Source organism: Zootermopsis nevadensis, unplaced genomic scaffold (genome assembly GCF_977971745.1).
Source record: "Zootermopsis nevadensis isolate Lab colony 2312 unplaced genomic scaffold, Znev_1.0 Znev_ptg000031l, whole genome shotgun sequence".
NCBI classification, from domain to species: domain Eukaryota; kingdom Metazoa; phylum Arthropoda; class Insecta; order Blattodea; family Termopsidae; genus Zootermopsis; species Zootermopsis nevadensis.
This window is the reverse complement of record NW_028259163.1, coordinates 4,512,504-4,539,131: the sequence shown is the minus strand read 5'-3', so window position 1 is coordinate 4,539,131 and position 26,628 is coordinate 4,512,504. Positions and strand designations below refer to the sequence as shown.

Sequence of the window (26,628 nt, the reverse complement as noted above, 5' to 3'; positions counted from 1 at the left end):
TTGCATGTCTAAAATGAATGCAGCCAATCATATAACCCCCCCCCCTCCCCCCGCGGCAACTCACGTTCTATTTCAAAAGTATCGTTAATAGATTTTTAAGTCTGATTTTGGCAGTCACGTACTAGAAGTTGGCATTTCAGTCCGTTTAAAGGCAAAAATCAAATTTAAGTCTGAAAAATTTCTTAAGAACAGGTTAATGTACAAAGATCTGGGTCGCTATGTAATGTAGGGATTTGATTGAAGTAAATAATCTCTATTTGAAATATTTTTAAATATAATGTTTATTGAACAAAATACAGGAGAAAGAATTGTAATTTATGTTCCTGTTTCTTTACCTTCGTCGTCGAAATTATTTACGTAAAATAACGAAGTTAACTTTGATAAACCTGTGTACCTCTTCAGATACGTATTTTTCAATCTTGTTACGACGTATAAAACAATTATTCACCACTGCTCCCTGTCTGGTTCTGATATAATCAATTTTCTAACAGTTCTATTATAATTTAATTTGTAAGACTTGAGGTTCTCACAGCGGTGAATATGAAGATTTCTGTCTTCTGGGTTATTGCGCTGTGTAGTCTGGTCGATGTTAACCAACGTTTCAGAGGTCATACTGCCTCCGTCATCAGGGCGATGAATATGCCAATAGGGTGTGAGGAGTTGGATTTTATAGGCAGGGAAGTGAAAGGTGTAGCCTGCCCCGAGCCAATGGGAGCAGGTATGGGAGTGGACCAATGGTAGCACGTGGGCGAGGGTGGGAGAGGGAGAGAAAGGTGAGTGTAGTTGTATGGATAAAGGCCCTGAAAAGGGCCGAGTCAGGGCCTTTATCCATACAACTACACTCACCTTTCTCTCCCTCTCCCACCCTCGCCCACGTGCTACCATTGGTCCACTCCCATACCTGCTCCCATTGGCTCGGGGCAGGCTACACCTTTCACTTCCCTGCCTATAAAATCCAACTCCTCACACCCTATTGGCATATTCATCGCCCTGATGACGGAGGCAGTATGACCTCTGAAACGTTGGTTAACATCGACCAGACTACACAGTGCAATAACCCAGAAGACAGAAATCTTCATAATTTAATTTGTTTTGTAGTTGGGTCAAATTAAGCGTGACTATTATCATGGACGTTATACGTCATCTTGGTGTTATCCTAACACAGAATTTCAAAAACTGCACAAATTTCTGTCTATAAATGTATAAAAGGGCTAGAGAAAAGTTATAATCGCTTCGGCCCATTGAACGAGCAGTCATGAATATATACGATTGTTAAAATTCTTTCGTCGAGTGATAATTCTAAGGGCTCAGCCAAGTCGAAGACTTACCTCTGCAAAAAAAATTTTAAAATGCGAGGATTGAAGTATATTCAGTTTCTGAAGCACTGTGCCTGGATAAAAACAAGACACTTTATAATGTCATTAATGACGGTCATGTTTGTAGTTCTGTGGTGATTTTCGTCATGTAGAGCGTAAAATAGTTTTGAAATTTTATTTTGGCTTATTTTTCATCCGGTTGATCCATAGTAGTAATATATTTGCTTCTGATATATTTTTTTTATAATTTAGTTTTCTTGTATTTTGTAACGGGAATTTTAATGTACATTTTTGTCGACTTTTTCTGCTTCTTATTATTACTGGCCTATTCTTCTTCTTCTTCTTCATCAGTAGAAACATCATTATTTGACGATTCTGAAGGGTTCTGATGGTTTAATAAAATCTGGATTGGACATTGGACAAAGTCCAGAAACCCAACAATTCGTATCATCGTTCGTACCATAACTATTATTTTTACTGATAAATATTTACCAATTTATTTAATATAAAATTAATATGTACAATATTAACTCGCTATGGAAATACTATAAATAGTTTTTTATTAGAGTTTGTAACAATTAATACTTCAACTTAAAAGATTTTACAGTAATGTTTTAAAAAGACGCTTAAAAGTACTAGACAGCCCATCTGATCGCAATAAGTACCGACATCATGGATTTAAATTCTTGGAATTACAAGTTTGTCCACTTCTGCGTCATCCGATGAAGATATAGAAATTATATCGAACTGGAGAGACTTTTCAGTAGAGTTTATAAATTCGTTTTTTTATAGGAAATTAAGGTTTAAGTTATGCTATTCTATTAAGAAGACAAAGAAAATAAATAGATCATATTTATATTTGTCTCTCCTCTCGTCACCATGCCAAGACCATACACGAGAACCTAACCTAAAACTCTATATATGAAGTCCATTATTAGATCGACATATTCACGCCGTTTCTCCAAGATCTTTTTTAATATTATCCTCGAATTCCGTGCTATTCTATTAAGAAGACAAATAAAATAAATAGATCATATTTATATTTGTCTCTCCTCTCGTCACCATGCCAAGACCATACACGAGAACCTAACCTAAAACTCTATATATGAAGTCCATTACTAGATCGACATATTCACGCCGTTTCTCCAAGATCTTTTTTTAATATTATCCTCGCATTCCGTGCTATTTATTAAGAAGACAAAGAAAATAAATAGATCATATTTATATTTGTCTCTCCTCTCGTCACCACGCCAAGACCATACACGAGAACCTAACCTAAAACTCTATATATGAAGTCCATTACTAGATCGACATATTCACGCCGTTTCTCCAAGATCTTTTTTAATATTATCCTCGCATCCCGATTGTATCTTACTTTAAGGTTTTCTGCCCGATATTTATTATCCGTGTCAGATTTCCGTATTTAAGACACGTCATTGATTCTAATAACAGCGCTTCACTAATTCACGTGAAGAATAAAAGTTAATGAAGGTAAGTACCATTTTATTATTATGGTATATTATATTTGTAATGAAGTTGTCAAAGGTGCTTAACTAAGTACCACTTCATGCTGACGTTTCGGCAGGTAATGTCATCAACCGTGCGTCATCAGAGTCTCAAATTCAAAATTTTTCGTCACATATTAATCACTTTAACGGGCATTAATCCTTCTTTGCTAGTCCTTCTGAAAATGTCGTCATCATGGGTTAAATTTGTTACTGGCTTGATTTAAGTTTCATTTCCTTAAAATCCATGCTGGGAAATTTTCATTTTCTTCTTTTTTAGACTAAATTACGGTCTGTGTTCATTTGGTTCCACATACAGCTTATCACAGTGTTCCGTTTGCCATTAACATAGTTGATTATCACGTAGACAAATTACTAAAATTTATGCAAAGTTCTAGTCACTATCTTCTGTATTTTGCTGGTTTCTTTGTTTATAATGAGTTATTACGATCTCCAAAGTCCACATTGAAAGTGTTACGAAAGTCAGTAGGTTTATGAAGCCAATACATAAATCGTAGCTTTCACTCACATCTCGTATCAAACCTATTACAAAGAAACCAAACAAGGAATTAGTAACAATATTACGAACATTACAGAATAATATTAAATTGGATCTTAAAAATTAAGGTGGAGTATATGGACTGTCATAATTTTGCTCAAGATAGGAATAAGTAATGAATTCTTTTGAACATGATCGTGAAATTCAAAGTTATACATCGATAAATTTCTTGCTGCGATGAATAATTTTAGGATTTTTCAGTCTGAAACAGTCTAATAAAATTGACACGTGGTTTTCGTCAGTTTCTGTAACACTCAAAACATAGCGAAGATTTATTTTAACTCTTTAAAGCCCAGTGGTAACTATATGTACCACCTGCTTTCTTAATCAATAACTCTGCATTTTGTGCTATGGGTCTCGTAGGATTCTCAGCTTAAACAGTGGTTATTTCCTTAAACTGCGTTAAAACTTGATTTCTGTATTGATGAAGTGTCGTGTTTTCTTTGCGGTACGGACTAAATTATTCAAAGGATCAGTGTAGACAGTAAGGAAGATTATTTAAGGTACTAGAGTTCTTGACCGATCAAACACAGGGATCCTGAGTTCAAATCTCGTTCGCTAGATTGGAGGATAATATTAAAATGATTTCTTTTATAAAATAGGGGATATTGTGGACTACGTTTATATAGCTCAGAATATGGGACCATTGAGGGGGCTGTTAAGCTATATTAAGTTCTGTAGCTCTGCATCATGGAGTTAGACAACTTTTAGTGTAAATTTTGAAGTACCTAATTTCGTCGAAAAACTTCTGAGTAAAATCGAAAACTAAGCACGATAATGGTATACATGGCGCAATTAGTATAAATAATTAATTTTTTTAAAAAAAGTAGTTCCTGATTTTAATGAACGTATTACTTTTGCAAACTTAGTTATTTCGTTTTCAGTAATGGCGGCTCGCAGTGTGGTCACTTATTGTCATTGACCTTGAGTGACCTTGATGCGAAACTGACCCAACATACGCTTTTTGACAGTTCCCTGATAAATGAATTTATGTTAAGGTTGTGTTAAATAATTAGTTTATTTATTCCTGATGAACTAGTTGGATTTTCGTCTCATAAATCTTGTGTCATGATATCTCATCACAGAATAAGAACTAGTATTTCCATCTCTTTCTTGGATGCCCTGTGTTTATTTTACCATTGAGTTAATAGTGGATTTCGTCTGAATGGTTAGCATTCCTGAATTGCATTCTTGAGATGTCTGGATAATACTTCAAATTAGGCCACGACCGCGTTGTTCTACATACTTTCCCATTATTTACTAGTCAATTATATTCGACGCGAAAAAGTCTGAGTGACTGGTATTCTGATTTATTTATTTGTATTTTTAACTACCGTATTTCCTTGGTTTTAGGTTGTACTTTTTCACATTTTAAAATTTCTCAAATCGGGTTGCGTCTTACATTTGACGGCGTCTAATAATCAATATGGCATCTTTTTTCCTCAAACCCTATTACTAAATCAAATGTACGTCTTAAAATCGAGGAAATAATGGTTTTTGATTAGGTTATATAGCGCTGGATTTTAGAACGATTCCTAATAATTGAGAATGATTTGAAAGTTGTCATTGTCTATTTAAAGAATCTACACCAGTAGTTCAGTAGGTTTTAAGGATAACGTCACAAGACCTCAATCTATAGGTTCTGGTGGTTGAACTCGGGACTCCTAAATACAAAACATAATACAAACGACTCGACTAGCAATAAATAAGTCGACATCCGCACATATCGATTTTTATCGTATCGTTTTATAAACATATGTCTGTAACATAATACTAACGACTCGACTGGCAATAAATAAGTCGACATCCGCACATATCGATTTTTATCGTATCGTTTTATAAACATATGTCTGTAACATAATACTAGCGACTCGACTGGCAATAAATAAGTCGACATCCGCACATATCGATTTTTATCGTATCGTTTTATAAACATATGTCTGTAACATAATACTAACGACTCGACTAGCAATAAATAAGTCGACATCCGCACATATCGATTTTTATCGTATCGTTTTATAAACATATGTCTGTAATATGTACGCATTACTTACCAGTAAGTGGTCCGAAAGCCATAAGGAGAATTCCATTGACGACCATTTGAATGCCAGAGGCTGCAGGTAAGCGTTCGATTGGAACGTAGCTCGGGATAACTATTGTCATGTAAACGGTACGAACGCCTTTAGCCACTCCTAGAGCCACGGACACTGCTATCACAGCTTCGAACGACTGGGAGAATATTAAAGCTGCAGAAAAAGATATAATTTCACAGTTAATTGGTAACTTGTGTTTTTTTAAACTATTTTACTGTTTATGATATTGGCCTTAGACAAAACGTAAATTTAAAAGTGATGATGAAGCGAGAAAAGTTTTGAGGTTATGTACACTAGATGAGAAAATAAAGATTTTAGATAAGTTAACGAGGTGGAATTATTGCATCAGCTGTTGGCCTGCTATTTTGTTGGTATTATAATTTAATGTTTAACTTACCTACAGTTTATTCGTAAATAAGTATAATTATAATATATATCGATAACTTTTAATTTACCTTCCATTTTCACAGACGCAATGCAATATTAAGTTCGTCCAACGCTGATTAACCAAAAATTTATCTCCCTGCGTTGAATGAGTTAACTTTATTTGTATGGGTTGATATCTGAACAGTTTGTCACGAAATTTCTGATAAATTTACGCAGATATTAACATTTATTTATGTAAGTAGTGCGGACTATTATAGACCACTGCGCTATGTACTTACCTGTTCTCGAAGATATAAGCATAATTAATGCTATAATGTACATGACTCGAGCTTTTATCTTGTAGTAGTCACTGAAGAAGGGTGCGAAGAACCGAAACACAATGTCGAGACCAGCGATTATAGACATTAAGATGGCAGTGCGATCGGTGTCGAATCCTTTGTCGTTGAGAATAAAAGGTGTTAGGAGACTGAAGTTTAGTTCAGCGCAAATTGCAAGAGACATGCCAACCATCAAATTCACGTATATGGGGTCTTTCAGAAGTCCTAGGTCGAAAAATGCCACAATGCCTCTCCTAATCCTTTTCCAGAAACTTATCTCGTCTTCCTTTCTTTCTGATTCGTCATCTTCCTTTTCCTTGGCGGAGTTCTTACCGTTTTGTGTGTTCGCATTTTTGTTCATAAGCCTGAAACAGTTTACGATAGAAATATTAGCTCGTAATGGAACGTGTTATTAAGTGTAGAACATTTTATGTTTGCTACTAAAAGCTTTAGTAGTTGTGAGAAAATTCTGTTATCAGAACAGGTAACATAACTAACACGAAATAATCTTATAAATACCATTATAAGAAACGTAATTTTTAATAGTATGACAAAGAGGTTATAACAATGTTTATTTTATAATTTAGTTTACACAGTAAACTGAAGTGAATCTTCTTCAATCCTACATTGTCATCTGGAAATTACCAATTTTTGATATGATTTATAACTCTTAAATTACAGAATTTGGCTAAGATTTTGTTATATTGCATCGTTATAGTTTTATATTTAATAAAACTGGAATTTTTCTGCGCACATGCATGCATGCGTTTATGTATAATTAATTAAATTTATTCAGTTTTAAATATTTAGCGATTTGAAGGACTAAATTTTTAGTCAGAAACACACAGTATAAAATAAAAGTATTTGCATCCATAAGCTTAATTCTACGTATGTAAAGAAAGCGTTGTATTCAAAATTTGTTTCATCCTTTCAAGCCGAAAGAGAGAGAGAGAGAGAAGAAATTGGGGGGAGGGGGGGACATAAATTTGATTTGCGTCTACGAATGTCCCCAGGTAGTGCCCGCTCTGGAAATGAAACCGAAGCTCACGTAAATAATATTTAATAATTCAGTCCGTACCGCGAAGAAAACACTACGCTTAACCATTACAAAGATCAACTGGTTGACTCTGTTTAAGAAAATAATTGTTTTTTTACACTGATAATTATAAGAAACTCATAAATAGTTACTTATTATTGAATCAGATGGGACGTATAATTACCACTGGGCCTTAAAATGTTTTAAAAATGGGTGTAAAATGATTTTTGTGTTTCATTTTTCAAATTCTAACTTACTCACCCTATTCCATTGGAGTTGACGTTGGGCATATCTGACTCTGAGATTTTCTTTTCCTTGTTTCTCTTATCGTCGTCTTCGTCGGCTTCTCTCAGTGGTTCGTACGGTTTATCGTCTATCTTGACGCTGCTTCCAAAGTTCGCAGTGTCGAGAGACGCCGCCGAAGCCCACCAGTTCATTTCGGTGGCTGCCTGTCGAGTGTTTGGATCGTTCACGTGCGTTGTGCTCCTTTTAAAAGATGACATCGAATATCTTCTTCTTCCTGATCAATAGGAGATATATTTAGATCTTTTGTGTATCCCAAAAAAAAGTCACACAACTCGAAGTTAACATGTAAATATTTTGGTAATGTGATAGGGAAATTTTAATCTGTCAAGAACCGACCACAGAGTATTTTAATATTAGTCCTATCCTGCAATACGAACGTAAAGGAGCCACAGAGCTAGAATTGCGTGACGTACCAGTTACCCGGTGTTCCGGTAGAGGGGTCTCGAAGCCATACACAGATTGAGTATCGATATCATGGTCGATGGACGATCCTGTCGTTAGAGTTCGACGTCGTTTTGACGGCTCGTCGATGTGGAGTGATTTCCGTTCCTCTGTATAACGGAAATTCATAGCATTAATTCCTTAAATTTGATATCTACATAGAAACATCTATTTTATGGGCTGAGTCATTTGAGAATATGGCAATTAGCATTGAATAGTCAAAAAACTTTCGAAGTGTCCATCTGTGTTCAAAAGAGCTTCCCAATGGACGCTGTCTTCAGCCATATGAATCCAGTATCCACCATCAAACCATGTTTTGTTCAGATTCGTTTTAATATTATCCTCCGATCTGTACTTAAGTCTCAAATTTTGTATGATTTTATGAATTATCCCACGTGCGCTGCACGTTGCACATGAAATAAATAAAAAATGCTTACATTTTAAAATAAATTTTGTATATTTATTTTTATCCGAATGTTGGTAAAGATATTTAAAATATAGCCATGATAAGTGTTATATATATGTAGCTGTTCTCTTCATATACTTCCTGTTAACATTGATCATTTTAAAAGGGTTTAAAGAGGAATTAGCTTTATCTGATATTTTAATAAAATCATGTTAACTTAAATAATTACTAACAAATATATGTACCTATTTGCATTTTCCATAAATTTCACCTCATAATCTTGACACCCGTAAGTCGCTAAGAAATGAGGTTATGTTGATGTTTACGCTGGGTGGCAGACGGCTGACTGACTGTCTCAGGTTTCCTCACCTTGTCTACTCACCAGCTTCGTCGTCTTCGTTCCCATTTTCCATCGCTGCTAGAGTGGTTTCCTTTGGTTTCATATGCCATTTCACTGGTTGTAAGAGCAGAGCTCCCGCGATCGAATGCAAGGACAGACCTCCGAGTATAAGCGATGTACCCATAATCCCGTATACATCCATCAGCTTGCTGATTACTAGAGGCATGAACACTGGGCCGAGTCCCATAGCCGTAGTCCCAAATCCGACAGCTTTGCCTCGTCTCTCGCGGAAATAGGTGTTGATGGCAAGGTTTAAACCAGAAGCCAGAAGATTGAATCCTACGGCTGAAATATTTATTATATTTATATATAAATATGTGAGTCATAAGAGAATAATATTTGCACCAAAGAAGAATTAATAAATACGATGCTAAATAAAACTTCACGATAATTATCTCCATAATTTATATTTTTCGCCGATTATTTGGATGATCAAATCAATGGTGATGAGATGGACGGGGAATGTAGGACGCGTGAGATATGAAAATTCTTGTAGGGAAGGTAACATTTGGGTGTGGATTGGATTCATCTGGCTCAGGGTAGGGGCCTATGGCGTGATTTTGTGAATACGGTAATGAACGTTTTTATTTCATAAAATATTGAGTGTTTCTTGACTTTTTTATAACAGATTTGTCAAGTCGTGGGCTTATGGGACACTCTGTATACTTTTTTTTTGTAATGTCTTGTTTCGTTTGCGTTTAACTTACATGAGATGATGCCATAGCTGAACAGGAAGAAACCAAATGAATTAGCTTGGCTTGTTAGAATTACTCCGATTGAATTTATAATTGCACCAGCAATAGAAATCTTGCGGTAACCAAAATTTCTGAGTAAATATCCGGTGAGAAGACCTATAAAAAATAAAGTTATGTTAGTAACCTCTGTTTTTTCAGGTGAGAAAAAATTATAGAAAACAAAAGTTTCCTAATCAGACGTAAATTCGTACTTATATTAAAATTTAATTCAAAGTATTTGCACTTTTAAATATGAGTATAAACTAACAACACTTATCGAAAACAATACACAAAATATGGCTATAAATAATCACGAAATATTTGTATTGCAGCTAGAGGTCTGTTTGGGGCTGGAATAAAGGGAAATGTCAAAATTTTCTGGAGATAAATTTGGGGGGGGGGGGGGGTGAAATTCCAAAATATTTCGTGCAGACCTTGAATTGCAAATACTTCATACGGTTGTGAAACGTGTTCTCCTACTTTGACTCAGGAACATAAAAGTTGCAGTCATACAATTTGGGCTTTGAAGTAAGCAGTGTAAATTTTGGTTTTACAATGTTTTGGCAAACACTTCAATTCCATTCTTCTGATGAATCAAAGACGGTATATCAACTACTGAGCATAGTTATTAAATGAACAGTGTTAAATGTTGAGTATAGATTCTGGAATTTGCGAGATATGAGAATCGACCGCAAATGTAAACTGATAATAATAACATAGAAATTAAAAAAAATATCTTTTATGTGTTTCCCGCGAGGTCCATTAACCATAAATTACTTACCAAGTATCATTCCAAACGCTGCGTTTACGTTAATAATAACGGATGCATCAGTGCCAGATATTTCTAAAGTTTCAAATCTTTCCCTGAACAGTAAACCAAAGGACTGGAGAATCGGAACAATTATCACCTGGAAATAAAGCCATATGAGAGATAAGAAATGCGTATAAAATTTTAGCAAAGAAAACTGAAAAAAAAACAGTTTGAAAGACCTAGACGTATAAAGGAAGAAATATCAAATAATGGATATTAAAAGACGTATGTGAGATTGTGTATTGAATTTATATGTTCAGGGTACAGGCCTTTTGTGGGCTTTTGGGAACACGATGAATTTTTGGGATCCATAGTATTAATTTCTAGACTAGCAGTCGTTCATTCCGTGGTGCAGGGAATTCTTTTAAATGTCGATTGTTTTCTCGACTTGTCAAAGAATAGCCCACTTGAGCTCAATTCGATTACTCCCTATACGTTACGTAATTAAGTCGTTTGGTTTAAGAAGTCCGAAAGTTTGTTGGAAATTAGCGAACAGCTGTTATGACCCCACAAAATGTTTATGTGTTTAGTTCTTAAATGTTGTTATAGTTACTCTTGAAGTTCATTAATTTCTCTAGAGGTAAGAATGTAAATTTGCAAATGTTACCAGTTTCTTATTATTTGGAGGGGGGGGGGTCCCTGTAAAAATTTTGTAATTATTTATAAATTTTTACAAACCAAAACAAAGTGACCACTAGGAAGATCTAAACGTAGGTGGTACGAAAAAATTAAAATTTATCTTAGAGAAATAGCATGTGGTGGTATAGACTGGATTCATCTGGTTCAAGTGGCTGGCTCTTGTGAACACGGTAATGAACGTAAAATGTTGGGAATTTCTCGAGTGGCTGAGGGAATTTTGGCTTCTAAGGAAGGCCTTGGTCCCATGGAGTGAGTACTTCTAGTCCATCAGCTGAATCGTATTTTATTCATTAACAGTTAGCGATGTCGTTGTAAATCCTCTGGCAGTAGGTTTGCCAGAAGTGAAAAGTTAATAACTTACGTTGCAAAGAGCAAATGCAAATACGACGATCCACCCCCAACCGCCATCTGGAGCCACGAATTCTACTTTCTGAGTCGTATTTTTATCACACTTTCCTTCTGCAGGGTTCTTGTCCTTCGTCGTGATTTTTCCTCCCTGCATCGTGTCGGTATACCATCAGCTTTGCATCACAATTCTGTAATCAGGAAGAAACAATCCCATTTATTAACTAATGTCACCTTTATTTTATTTATTTAGTGTTCTGTCTGACGACAGGTCCATATGAACAGGATCCTTCCATCCTTTTCTCGGACTGGGACCTGTTCATATACGTTCTTGGCAGATGATCCAGAAGTGGTTTGCCATTGCCTTCTTCTCTGTGTGAATGGAGTAATTGTTGGGATGCCACGGAGGAAAACTCCGTGTTGCCTAGACCACGGCCTTGCCCAACACAAGTTATAAATTCGGGCACCGCCGGGAATCGAACCCGAGACCCCAGGATTACAAGGCCAGCGTTCTAACCGCTAGACCACCGTGGCGAATGCCACCTAAAATGTGTTAATTATCTACAAGTAAAGATAAAGTTTTATTAAAACCATCAGATACATCTTGTTGAAAACTGAGAGGAGTTTAAATATGGAGAATTGTGCCATGTAATTGTCTAATTTTTTTTCCCGTTTGGTATCCAAAAATTTTATACAAAATTATAATTTTACCTATTGTTTGTATGGGCGCGTGCCATTTCGCAAAGCTTAAATAAAATGGCTGCCAAACGCAGGCTATTCAAACCGACACGAAAAGAAACAAACAAAACACAATCTTACCGCGTACCTCACATCCAAATCGTTTCGTAAAAGTTTCGAACTGATTAAGAATTCAGAAGTATTCCATAAAGTAGTTCGGTTTATCTGTTTGTAACTTTATAGTGCAAAGTCGTAATATAATATCGTTTTTATAATAACTCACAAGGCAACCATCTGGATTCAACTGGCATCAGTGACAACTTTTGGGTTCAGTGCAAGCATGCCATTGTGCTGTACCAAATTAATGATTGTCTGATAAGCTCGAGTTGGGTTTTTTTTATTGCAATATTCTGCAGTGTTGGCAGTATGCTTTTATTTAGGTTATGTGCTCTACAAAATAAGGCGATACTTAGTTTTATCTGAGGTTTTATGCCATCAGGTCATTGTTACTGTAGGTTAACATTTATGAAATACATTTAATTATCTAGTTATTTATCGATTCTCGCATTCGACGATCTCTTCCCATAAAATTTAAACAAGAAACCTCTCGGAAATTAAGCAGGAGTGCCAACCACACAACGTGACTTCAGTCTATAATTTTAAAACTCTGACGAACATACAGTAGTTGAATTACATTTGAGGAATTGTTTTGTAAAATACACTGTGTCTATGATATTAACCCTTTGGAGCAAAGTGGTAATTATATGTACCGACTGTTTTAACTTTCAGTAGTTACACAATTTTTGCACTAACCCTGTTTAAGGTCATCTTATTCTCAGAATAAACAGCTGTTTTCATAAACAACTTTAATTTTTGAGATGATAATGTTGCGTCATATTGTGATGATTATAATTGTTTAATTTAATTTTAAATATTAAATGTTAATTGTAGTAATAATATTTTAATATTTAATAAAATATTTTATTGTAATTAGACGGTTAAAATTAAAATTAAACAACTTTAATTTTCACAAACTATCTTGTGGAAATGAAACATGAACGTTAAATACTATTACCTAGACACTAATAGTCAGTCTCTAAGTCCGTAGATACAGGTAAATATTTAATTTGAACAGTAAATAATTTGTTACAAAACGTGTTTAACATCTAGAGATGGTGACGTGATATATTTCCTTAACTTTCCTCTTGACGAAGAAAGAGAGAATTTGTTTAAAACAAAGAGCGATGTTTTGACAAAAACTGTCGAAGTTGCACCACGTTGAATTACAGGTTAGGTTGAATGATTCTCGTAATAGGAATCTTAGGTTGATTTAACCTTATCTGAATCTGATTTTATTGTATCAGAAATACTTGTTTGATTTCTGCCAGCGTTATCGCGTATGAAATAAATTCTAAAATAGTTGTAGAAAAACGTTTTAAGTAATTTCTGTAATGCCTTCGTGAACATATAATAAAATCTAACTTTTGCACAAAGTCCATTCACTGTGTGATAAAGAAAAATAGTTCAAACCCATGACCTGTAGACAGCAGACGGTCATGTTGCACGTGCCATTGAAAATATGTAACATTTATGTTAAAAAAATTCTACGAACTTAAAAACGATTTGCGAAATAAAGCATAACCACGCAAATAAAATTATTTAAAACATCATTAAACACTTAGCTTGAATCATATACACACACACACTGGATCTTTTCACAGTACGTTTTAAATTAGTAAACACATAAACTGTTTAAATAGTGATAATTATATGTCACTAACATTGTACTTTCAGTACGATTTGCAAAGATAATTCTAAATTGGAATGGTTCAACACAAGAAAAATGCTCATTTCCGTCAACTTTGACGGGTCGTAATATACAAGTCGTTATAATAAATGATTATATTAATTTAGATTGTGGATATTTCCGCGTTTTAATATTTGCCTATGTTTTGCTTTAATAAATAAAGGATAAAGTTAAGTGAATTGTCATGAGCCTTGTTTGAATTGTCTCCTTATCGTCATGTTCTTAATAAAAGCAAACTCACGAATTATGACATCATTTGTAACAATCTTATGGACGTTCTGGGAACTTTCAAGTATCAGAACAAAGGCTGTATTCTCTGACTGTGCATAAATGTCTCACAGGGGTCTTTCCCCAACACCACCTTCAGAAAAATTAATTTCTTTCTTTGTCTGCCTGACAGCTGTTTGAACATCTGGTCTTAGAACTTTTTCCTAACTTCTAATTCGTTCTATATATACGTATAGTTTAAGAAAGCGATTATAATTCTGGCATGAGCTGGTCATGACATAAGGTTAAAAGCATCTCTCAGACCTTGGATTCTTCAGTTCAACATCCTAGAGTTTACACTACTGATACGTGTTAGGAATTTGGCATGAAGATGGTGTTTCGGGTTCTTTTTAATTTTAAACAAATTTTAACTCTCAAAATTTCCTTTCGTTCTTTAATTTGTTCTCAATTTCTCATTATTCTTTTAATCTGTTCATTTTTTCGTATTTGTCTTTCTTCTTTTCATTATCGTTTCTGTTTTATTTTTTATTTCGTGATACATTTTATTTTATTACAATTTTCTTCTGTCTTTCTGTCCTCTAGAATTCTTCATGTTTTCTCACTCTTTTCTTTTACTTTTATCGCCTTATCTTTCTTTGTCTCCTTTCCTTTATCGGTTGTTCACTCCGTTTTATTCTATTTCTTATATTTCCTTCTTCAGTTCCCATTTCTTCTTTTATTATATTCTTAATTTCTATCGTCCTGTATTTCTTATCTTTCTCTCTTTCATTCGTTTTCATTAACCTTCGTATTACTCTCTTTTTCTCCCACCACCGAAACACATCGTTAATAAGTTTGTCTTTGTCGGAAACTTTTAAGCTTTGTTCGTCTTAAAGAATGAAAATGCTAATGAAAGAATTTTTCTCCTGTCTCTCCCACATTTATATATTCTCCCCCCAATCATTTCTCCCCAAAACACCCCCCCTTCGGAACCGGTATTTTAAATTTTAGTTCCCTTCTATGTACTTTAAATTTCTCGTTCTCGAAGTTCACGTTATTTCTCTGTATCACAATCGATTTTAATCGTGTGTGTTATATCGAATTCCGTATTCATTAAGTGGATATAAAAATCCCTACCCTAATACTTCGTGTTTTTATTTATTTTTATAACTAAGGCTAACTTAGTGGTAATGTATCTAACTCGGAATGTACTTGATGCAAATTTTCTCAGCGTGATCCAGAACATATGTTGTCCTGCATATTTATCTAAATATTATATTCTTTAAGAATCTAAAACCTGGATAATAAGCAGAGAAATTTATATTAATATTCACTTCTTACACTCGATATTGCATAAAGGGCTGTGAAGTTGTTTCGTAGACATATTGTTTATCTTTGTCTTATCTTTATATAGAGACAGATTAGAAAAGTTAACAGTTATGAAGTGCTGATAGTGATAAGGGAAACACTACCTCATTATGACTAGTTTTTCTTGTAAAGAGACCTGTTTTTTTTTTATGAAAAATCTGGTTCTTGGTTAGGTTAGGTTTCCTTTGAAACAAAATTGTTACAAATAAGTTGACTGGAAATTATCCAACATCGCTAATAACATAGTTTGTTTAATAAAATACTTTTAAAAAAAAAGAATATTTTAACTATGGAAACCATCCGACGTTTCATTTGATTCTTCGACAGTTTGTCATTTAAAAGCGACTGTTTAAAATAGTATTAAAATATATTAAAATTGTCCGTCAATCACAATAAAGTAATATAAGATAATTATATGGTTAAATATTATCCTTTGTTCCGTATCGAGTACTCGATTTACATATGGAACATTCTCGACATGTTTCGGCTTTCATAGAGCCGTCATCTGATCTCTCCTCTTACAACTTCGATATTACTTCTCTGACCAATATACGCAGCATCAACATCACTCCGACAATACGATTACATCAATGTTATATAACACATCAAATAAGTTGATACAATGAAAAACGAAGAAATGATAAGAAAAATTAAAAATTAGTAATTGAATTAAGAGTTTATAACATACACCTGATGACGGCTCTCTGAAAGCCGAAACATGTCGAGAATGTTCCATATGTAAATCGAGTACTCGATACGGAACAAAGGATAATATTTTAACCATATAATTATCTTATATTACTTTATTGTGATTGACGGACAATTTTAATATATTTTAATACTATTTTTAAATAAAATCACAATATGACGCACCTACAATATCTTATAGCGACTGTTTACACACTCCTTTTGAAATTTAAAAAGCTACTCAAATAACCGTTATTTTAGATATTAAGTTATATTCAGTGATGGTTATTATCGAGTAACAGTTATTAAATATACGCCTAGTTCGTTTTAGAACGCTCTTGAATGACCGGTCGATGTTATCACTTATGTGAACAGCATATATGCCGAGTAACTCCATGGGAATCGAAGATTCACTTAACTGGTAAAGAAGTTTCCACCAAGAAAGCTTTGATTTACTACAGCGTTGCCAACAGTCCAAAATTACCACCACAGCCCACACTATTTTGAACCACGTGAATCAAATCCACACCCTCGCAATCAACACGTCTAAGACTAATTATAGTTTTCTATCTTTCGCCGTGTTTCGATCTCCCAAGAAGTGAGGTTGTCCAAACACAAGGTTATGTACGAAAATGTGTTCCATCAATGTCTGTTCTCATTGTGGCAACAGTTACCCTTCGAGTTGCGTAGTTCCCAGTAAAAAAAAAAATTAAAAAAATTAATTATTAGAAGATGGCTGTCTTATGGAATATTACGCCGTTTCGATTCGATTACTGCCTTCATCAGGGTCCGGCGCAACATTCCAAAAGACAGCTTCTTACGTGTTGCCCTGAGAATTTGATAACTCGCTGTGTATTATTTAATCCGATACGATTTGCCTTTGGATACTCATAAAAGAACTCAAACCAACAATTAGGATTACCAGCATAAGTTTGAACCGTGAATTTTCAGAGTAAGAATTATTAGTGCTTAAGATCAGATCAGACTTGGTTGAAATGACCTTGAAATTAATTGGCTTAAAGAATAAAGATCAAAACAAGTTCATAGTCGTATTCTGTTGTAGTGGATTGGTACAAAAACATCACTTAACCTCAATATATAGAGCAATTTGTGAACAGTTATGTTTGTCGTTTAAATTAATCTTTCTGGCTTTGTTGTACAACTACACTGTGTTACGTAAGTGCTAACACCAAGTTCGTGTATCGCGGACTGAGCTGTTATAAGGTTCATATTTTAAACATTTAACGATTATGCCTTTAAACATCGAGGAATGAGAATGGTTTATGACCTTAACAAATTTAAGTACACGGTATACCATATGAAAATGGAATTTAATTCTATAAAACAAAAAATCTATAGTATTAAAATATATTAAAATTGTCCGTCAATCACAATAAAGTAATATAAGATAATTAGATGGAATGTTCCATATGTAAATCGAGTACTCGATACGGAACAAAGGATAATATTTTAACCATCTACTTATCTCATATTACTTTATTGTGATTGACGGACAATTTTAATATATTTTAATACTATTTAAATAGAATCACAATATGACGCACCTACAATATCTTATAAAAAATCTATGTTCGCGTATCCACATTGGCCCTCTAAAAGACTACATTTCCCACGAGGGAAATTTAATGGCAGTGGGTTTTTTTTAAAAAAAATTAACCTTCTAAAATAATTATATATTTTTTTAACAGACACGTGTGTTACGTTAAACCTTAAATAGTACAATCTCATTTTAAAGTATGTGTCAATTAAAGCCAGATGAAGTTTAAACTTTATTTTAATTAATAATTTTTGCCTTTAATATCTCATCTTTTGTAACAATTTATCAGAAACATTCAGTTTTCTCTTATCGATACATGAACTGATTATATTTGTCTCTTGTATTTGGTTTAACTGATTTATTTAATCGATTCTAAAAACTCGATTTTTTTTACGTATGACGTCATAGTATGGTCTCGTACGATCCTCAGCTGATTAATGTAGGCATGTTGCAAGTGTACCAACCTGAGCGCTGATGATATCCCTTCGATGGTTGCGCAACTGTTGATAAGGTCCACCCGTTCTCTGTGCGTGTATGCTGTTACTGCAAACACGATTTATCTGGAGTTTCTCACCGAATATTGCACCACCATAAAAAAAATTTACTCACATATAATAACTAATTTTAGATTCACTCGTTAAAATTTCTTTAAGTGATGTCAAAATTAAAACGTGTATATAATTGAACACTCTTCACCTTATGATTTTCATACTTTATTAATAGTTACATATATGCCACATTGTAGTTCTCATATTTCGATTTAATTAACACGATATATTTTTTTATAAAATACAAACGTCAGTACAATGTCGATAGTTTTCATCTGTTCGTTGCTAATTATTATTGCGTAATAATTTTGAGTGTGTTTCAGTGTTCAAATCCTGTAACATCACTGTATTTTTAAAAGTAAAAGCTGTTTTCACTACAAAACAAGTATTTAACACCGTTACTTATACATAAAATATTCACTTTACGTAAGAAATACTTGAAGTTACGAAACACACACACAGTATATTTCAGTAGTATCTCCGCGATTTAACATCGTTTCAGTTGAGACACGTGTTACTATAATAAAATTATTCGAAATGTCTTGTGAAAAAATTACGTATTTTGTCAGATTTGGGCACCAATCCAAGTATTGACCAGACCGCAACCTTGTATTCCAACGAGCGACACTGCACTGAAGAACTGGCAATGAAGCAGGAGTTAGCGTTTGGAGATTTTGCGAAGTCATCATTGGCTATACCAAGGTCTCGGAATATCTCGTAACTTGGATACGTTATCCGTACCTTCACCAGTTGTGAGTTCTCCTTCATCTGAACCTCCCTTCTTCTCTCTTTGTGTCTCTCTAATCACTATTATTACTTTTTCCTTTCCCAGTGTATTTTGTTTCCTTTCTTAAAAATTACTCAATGTTATCTTGTTCTTTAGTTGCGTTTAAACTATTTCCGTTGTTGTTGAAGCATTTCTTGGAACGTCTAAGCGAATTGTAAGCTCGTAGCTCGTCCTCTGAAATCTTTCTCCAGGTTAAATTACCCCAAGACGAAAGATGAGACCTCGAAACTCGTAAGCGATGTGAAAGTTAAGAACGTGTACTTAAATGCCTTTATTATATGGTGGTTGGACCCAAGGTAAATTTTATCCCGCTAGGTTTATTTTGATTTGTTTATTGAAAGTTTCGTAATAAGGATTTTCTTCATATCTGGCGTTAATTATCTCATTATGTAAGTTAGATTTAAATCTTAGCGGTCTTGTATGCTGCTTGATTATAACCTCTAAAAAATATTTTTTAATAAGTATTTTTGTAACGTTAAGGACAAAGATATATTTAATCGTTTTTTAACAAAAAAAATAAAAATATCCAGTGTTTCCAAATTTAAAAAAAAATATACTTGCTGATAACCAGGCTGGAAAAAAGATTTGGATACGAAAAGGTAAATAATTAAATTTTTTGTTGAAAGTGGAAATAAAATTAGCCGCGCTGTAAGAGATGTGGTGTAAAATTAGCAGTGAACTGTTGGAGACTAGAATTTTCAGACGTCACCGACAGACTTGGAGGGTTATTTTTACGCTGTACCAGAAAATCTTTCGTACAAAACCATTTATCCAGATTGTATATTTTTGCGTGTTCAGTCAAAGCTCTTGCGGAATATTACTAAACTACTTTATGTTCATTCTAATTCATCCAAACTTTTACACAAGTCATCTGAGTAATATCGATATAAATCGAAATTTTTATATCGGAAATTGAATTATATATGTCTACATTCTGTTTAAACACGTTTCCAGTAAATCCAAATTTTCATATTGATTCTCTGCTATAAATGAGACACACAAACATATATAATACAACACTTAACCATAAAATACGCCAAAAAAACTGTTTTTTAATCGAGGGTTCCCATGGTTTATCTATAAATCCTATTTCCATGACGTGAATACAAATCCAGTATCTTATATTTCGTAATTATAATTCGTATCATAATCAAATACTTTCATTAAACGTATGTAATATTTTGTTTTAATGTACCTACAGTCTTATAGACTAAGGAAATGCATTTAAATACATATTTATGGCCATTACTACATACCGATCGTAAAAAGAAGTTTGTTGAACGCTGATCTAGACTGCTGTAAAGGATCGTAAGGCCCTGATAGCTTTATTGTATGGGATAATAGGAAAGTATTCTACGTTCTGCTGTAAGTAGACATTGGAATCAAAAAAAAATACCAAGGAATTTAATACAGTTAGTTAATAAGCGTAATATATGAGTCACAGATAACGTAGTTAAAAGTCGACATGCTGATATTTTTGGAGAAGGAAATTGGTCTTGTTTTAGCAGGTTTAATCTTCACATAATTTGCATTACACCAGAAATAATAATAATAATAATTTGTTTTAATTTACTTCATCAATAGCCAAATGACCAATTAAAGACAAAATACAGTACAAATAAAACGAAACACAATAGTAAGAGTTTAAATAATTACACAAGGGATATATTAAGAAAGGTTGCTGACAGAAAATGTTTTAAAATATACTTAAACGTAACCTATTGATTTCTAAGTATGTCAGTATTTTTTGCCGTGGTTTAGGCAACACGGAGTTTTCCTCCGTGGCATCCCAACAATTACTCCATTCACACACAGAAGAAGGCAATGGCAAACCACTTCTGGATCATCTGCCAAGAACGTATATGAACAGGTCCCAGTCCGAGAAAAGGATGGAAGGATCCTGTTCATACGGACCTGTCGTCAGAGAGAACACTAAATAAAAAAATAATAACATCTAGGGGAGGGACAATTTTTACCTGAGAACTAGCATTAAACAAAGGAAATTATCTGGAGTTTATGAGATCAACGCGAATGTCAATAGTTTCTAGTAAAGAAGGACAGTAAACATTGATGACAAGGGACGAGTGTAAATTGTGACTGATATTGCTTAAGTAATGGAAAATAAGGTGTCCTAAGGCATTATAGTCATACATTGAGTAACATGTTTTCCAGAGTACAAAGTTGAATGAAGAAAAATTGCATTACGTGTGATTAATACATTTTGCGTCATGATATTTATGTACTTATTATTATTCAGTGTTCTGTCTTACGACAGGTCCATTGCTCTGCCCAAAAAGAGCTCTCCAGTTGTCCCTATTCTCGGCTTTTCGCTTTAATTCCTGGAACGTCATCTTCTTTCCTTGTTTAAGATCGTCGGTTAGCTGTATCAATCTTCTTCCTAGTCCTCTCTTTCCTTCAACCTGGCCTTCGATGATATCACTCAGTAACCCATTCCTTCTCATAACATGTCCCAGCCAGTTAGCTTTCCTTCGTGTAATCGCCTGCAGAATGTTTCTTTGCTCGTTGACTCTCCTCAATACTTCTTCGTTGGTCACTCGATCCGTCCACCTGATCTTTTCTATCCTTCACCAACACCACATTTCAAAACTCTCCAGGTATTTCTGTTCCTTCTTCCTGAGTGTCCAAGTCTCTGCTCCATACGTAACACTTCACTAGTTTCTTCATTTGTGTACTAGACATAGTAAATTGTAATGCATACACTCAAACACTACGTAAGTGACATGTTGAATAGTGACAGAAGGTTACTAGGAAAGTCAACACGAAATACGTGCTTCACTGCTCGCAGTCTCATACGTCATAATTCATCTTACGTCATAATTCATCTTACGTCATCGTTAAATCGTGAATATTCTACCTCACAGCGAAAAGTACAAATTTTATTAATGTCGTAAATACGGATTTTAAATCCATTTTTAGTGAATCTTTTTTTTTAAATTTATGTTCTTGTAATTTTGGTCTAGTCATTTTCTTGTTATGTGTCAAACTCTACATGAAATCTAATGGCTGATTCATCGATATATCGATATTTGTTTTTTTAAGTCTTGTACATAATCTGTATTTTATATATCAAATGAAAATTATACTTTTAGAAGATCCTAAACACATACAATCAAGGTTAGAATTCAGGTTCTGACTGCGTTCATTATAAAAAATACAGTTTTCAGTTACGTAGCGCCGTGTAGTCTGGTAGAAGTTTAAAGACACCAACGCTGTTATGTTGGTAACAACTGGCTTTTGTAGAAATATAACGACATTTAATATTTTAAAGCAAGGCAGAGATAGTGTAGCAAAAATTGAGGAAGAATACTGAGAGATAAATTTAACGGGGGGAGGAATATACATTTTACTGATAAAGGTTCCCATGCAGTGCTCGCTCGTCCTTCTGGTAGAAGTAGTTTTACGAGAAGGCGTTAGGAAATAGGGAAATATATATTTAGCTCAAATATTAAACTGAATTTAACTCCCATACAATATTACAACGTTAATTTGTATTTTGATAAGTAGGATTTGAGGTTCTCACAGCGGAGAGTATGAAGATGGCGGCCTTGTTGCCTTCATAACGCCGATGATGGAGGCAGCAGGTACCTCTAAAACCCAGATAAACTTCTACCAGACTAAATGACGTAAGAACACAAAAGACAGCTATCTTGTGTTGTACTCTTTGTGATATTTCCATTTGACGTCATTTTGGAATCAAAACGTAAATGTGAAAGGAATAATGAAGCAGAGAAAAATTGTGAGGTTATGACACGAGATGAAATAAAAATTGTAGATAGGTTAACGCGGTGGAAATAGATCAGCTGTTGTCCTGACATTTTGTTGATTTTTTTTATTTTAAAGTCTAACTTCTAGTTGATATTTGAACTTAATGCAAAAACTTTCGTATGGTAATTTATTATATTACACAGTTTATTAATAAATAAATATCTTGACAGGATATTTTTTTTATTTTGTTTGTTTACTTTGATTTTCAAGGCCGCGTTCCCCTATACCCGTTAAACCCATACAATATTAAGTTCGTCCAACGCGGATTGACCGAACGCGCCTCTTTTAGAAGAATGTATAACCCGATTTGTACGAGGTTTTACTTCAGTGACGTAATCTTAACTCAGTTATTCATTTCATATATTTTACTTACAACCATTTGCAGAACGAAACTTATCTAAATGTTCTTTATAAATTCAGTCTCTACTTCGGCAAGGATCAGACGGTTATTGCTGTTCAAGATTTTAATAGCTGTTTATTATAAGAACATACGAAAGCCATAAATATACGTACACTCGTGGACAAAATGTTATATGCAAAGATGTTCGAAGGAAAATAGATTTTAAAAAAAGTTTGACTGTTTAATATTCTTTATGGGAATGTAATAAAACAATATGGAGGACTCTCTAAATATTCGACAACTAATGTACCATCTGAGCAAGGCACAGAAATATTGTATGATATTTTACCAAATTTTTACTTTTTTAAAAAAAAATCGGTTCAACCATAATTTCGGTTGTGTTATGTCTCGATAAACAAAGTTTCTGCGCATTTAGAGTGACAAAGCGGCCTAGTAACAACGATGACCTTGACTCTGGTGTCATGAGGGAAATTTTGGTTATTGTTACACCTGCTTCTGGTTTGATTATTTATTGTCTTTAGTATTTGAGTTTACTTGTAAAAGATACGCATTGTACTAGTAGATATTATTAACCCATAGCTCATACTGGCCTCTTAATTATGTACCAAAGCATTTTAATAGACATGAAAAGTTCCTACCAGAACTTCTTAAATAGCTTGCTGATAAAAATTAATATAATTTCTTAGCTTGTCTTAGAGGTCGCGTTCAAGGAAACGATGAATCTATGCCTGACCAATCCATTATCAGCAACCTTCTTACAAGCTGTTTCATAATCCATTACTCGCTAATAATTTCTATATTTATGTTATATTCAATGCTTTGAAAGTAATTACTCCTTCATGAGAAGCAAATATTAAGTTGGTAAAGTAACCCCCTGTCTTTTAAGGAACCAAAAACTTCATTACGATCCAGTTCACAGTATTACATCATATTTCTTTAACATCTATTTTAATATTATCCCCGAATTCGTGTCTACGTTTTCAAACTATCTCTTTCCTTCAAGTTTTACCATTAAAATTCTGTTTGCATTTCTCGTCACTGTTGTGCGTACTACCTTGTATGACAGTGATAATATTTATCGAAGACTACAAGTTAATAGATCTTCTCTTTAAAAAATTGTCGTGTTGTAATACTTTAAAAGTTGAAATAGCTTATGAAGTGTATTGAAACCATGAGACGTTTTATGACGATACTTTGAAAATGTGTAACTAGCTAGACAATTAACTGGACGGAGTAAAATATTTCTCTAGAAACCCAACTATACAAGACATTTCTTAGCATTATGGAACTCGAAGTTTTGTTACCGTGTTCACAGGACCCTGTCTAGAGCCTGATGAATCCAATCTGCATCCCCAAAATCTATTTCCCTATTAACATTCTCCTATTTATTCCTAGGTGATCCGAGATATTCTTTCAGGCTTTTCAACCAAATTTCTATACGTATTTTTCGTCTCCCCCCCTTACATTCTACATGTCTCACCCATCTCATGTTCCTCGACGTCATAATACTGATAATATTTGGTGAGTGGTACAAACAGTGGAGTATGTCATTATGTATTTTTCTCGGTTCTTTCGTGATTTATTCACGCCTAGATCCAAATATTTTTTTCAAAGCACCCTGATCTCAAACGCACTGAAATTTAGTATTTTATAAAATATTAAAATGTTTTACATTTTTAACATTTTGTATCGAACAGAGACTTGCGTTTATACTTTATTAAAACAAACAGTCAATAGATGTAACTTTACAATGTCGTAAGTTATTATGATACGTCATTATCATGTTTGTCACATCACTTCTCATAATGTCCATTGCAAGCCCTGGACGCAGTGGAACGTGTATTTAAATTTTCCACGCACGTAAGGGATTTTGGCAAGTGGGGTATGAATAAAAATTGACCAGAAATTAATGGTAACGTTTATATATTAACCGAATTGTTTACATGAACCTTTTAATTATCAATCGCCAAGGTTTTAGTTTACAATTAAAACTTGAGTCATATAAGTATTTATACATTCGCGTTATCATAGAAAATTTCGGTCGGATGAGAGTAGTTGGAGAGGGAACTTGACGAAACTCGTATTACATTTCTATCCTTATCGTTCTGTGATTAAAAGCAGGCCTGCCAACATAATGTTTTCCCCAACGTGGTGGTGATATGTCTTTGGAAATTATGAATATTTTAAGATTTATTTTCGGAAAATTTAATAAGATAGATATTATTATTATTAATAGATAGATATTATTTCATTTTGTTTTCTATATTCTCTCATATTCATTAGTGTTTCTTTGAATCATTTGCTTTGCAGGCCGATGTAGAACATCAAAAGCATTTCACTTCAAAACAATACATTCGCTCCAATATGTGAAAATAATCTGGATATGAACATCACCAGAAAACATCACCAAAAAGCTACACAACAGAAATTGTAATTGAGTTTTAAGTTTGTTGATATAATTTTACACCTGAAGATGGTTCGATGAAACCGAAACATGTTGTAAAAATGTTCTAAATGTAAATCGATTATTAGATGTGGAACATAAAATGATATTTTAATTATCTTATTTGTAAATTTTAAATATAATTGTGATTAGACGGACAAAATCGAATAATTAATTGAAACTTTAATATAACATGACCTCTTTAGTAAGTAGGGATTATGTTAGATCATCTTTACGTGTTTATTGAAAATTTATGATGACATTTCAGTGACAGTTATGCTGCTAAACGCGGTGGTATAAATATATAACAAATGTTCATTGTGTCTTGATTCGTAACCCTGTAATACACTGAATCAAAGGAGAGAATCTATTTATTCTTGTTGTAATCTGTACTCTTCCCGTCTGCTACATAAAATTCTAATGTTGAAAGATACAAAACAAATAAAAAAATTACTTTATTTTAAAAGGATGTGAAATTTTAACTTTACTCTAAAAGAATAACAGAGATAAAGAATGTTTCAAAACAGGGTGCTTCGAAAAACATTTGGACGAAATGAAAGTAAAATGGAGAAAATTACGAAATGAGCTTATACTCTTTATCAGATATCATTAACGTTATAAAGTTATACAAAACCTTGGTTCGCAAACCTGGATATAAGACATCACTCACAATATATATGCGTAAATTATAGGATAATATTAAAATGAATCTCAGGTAAATACGGTTCTGGTGTGGATTGGATTTATCTGGATCACGATAGGGACTGGTGGCGACCTCTTGTGAACACAGAAATGGATCTTCGCGTTTCATAAATGCCAGGGAATTGCTTGACTAGCTAAATGTACAGTTAGTTTCTAAAGGTCTCTGAACTGTAAAGTAAGTTTGTTAGTTAGTTTGTAAGTGGTCGTAATCTGTACACTTTGAAAACCTTTAACGTGAACAAAACAGAATTTATACATTAAGACAGAGATTTTAATGTTTCTCTGTATCAATATTAAAACATAGTTCAATTTCTAATCGATTGTCTGACTGTTTCACATTACGTAACACAAAATGTAAATATCGTCAATGTTTGGGTGCTGGGAACGCATTACATTATAAA

General features: G+C 33.7%; 1 protein-coding gene across 1 annotated transcript; it reads right to left on the bottom strand.

Annotated features, from left to right (window-relative positions):
• Nucleotides 1-263: 263 nt before the first annotated feature.
• LOC110827025 (uncharacterized) lies at nt 264-18,797 on the bottom strand. The gene is made up of 10 exons (XM_022058243.2): nt 18,065-18,797; nt 11,312-11,486; nt 10,282-10,408; nt 9,474-9,617; nt 8,749-9,051; nt 7,933-8,070; nt 7,475-7,733; nt 6,139-6,542; nt 5,435-5,626; nt 264-3,364 (listed from the first exon to the last, which is right to left on the bottom strand). Exons 2-10 carry the CDS (start codon nt 11,450-11,452, stop codon nt 3,216-3,218), a joined length of 1,857 nt encoding a protein of 618 aa, XP_021913935.2. The 5' UTR covers nt 11,453-11,486; nt 18,065-18,797; the 3' UTR covers nt 264-3,215.
• Between the last annotated feature and the right edge of the window lie 7,831 nt (nt 18,798-26,628).

What these genes read in the sequence shown, in the direction of transcription:
- LOC110827025 (XM_022058243.2), bottom strand. Translation starts at nt 11,452, where the DNA reads ATGCAGGGAGGAAAAATCACGACGAAGGACAAGAACCCTGCAGAAGGA. An exon ending in GAACGAAGACGACGAAGCTG is followed by an intron (nt 8,071 to 8,748) that starts GTGAGTAGACAA and finishes TCCGTTATACAG; the next exon opens with AGGAACGGAAATCACTCCAC. An exon ending in GCTTATATCTTCGAGAACAG is followed by an intron (nt 5,627 to 6,138) that starts GTAAGTACATAG and finishes CTTTTTCTGCAG; the next exon opens with CTTTAATATTCTCCCAGTCG.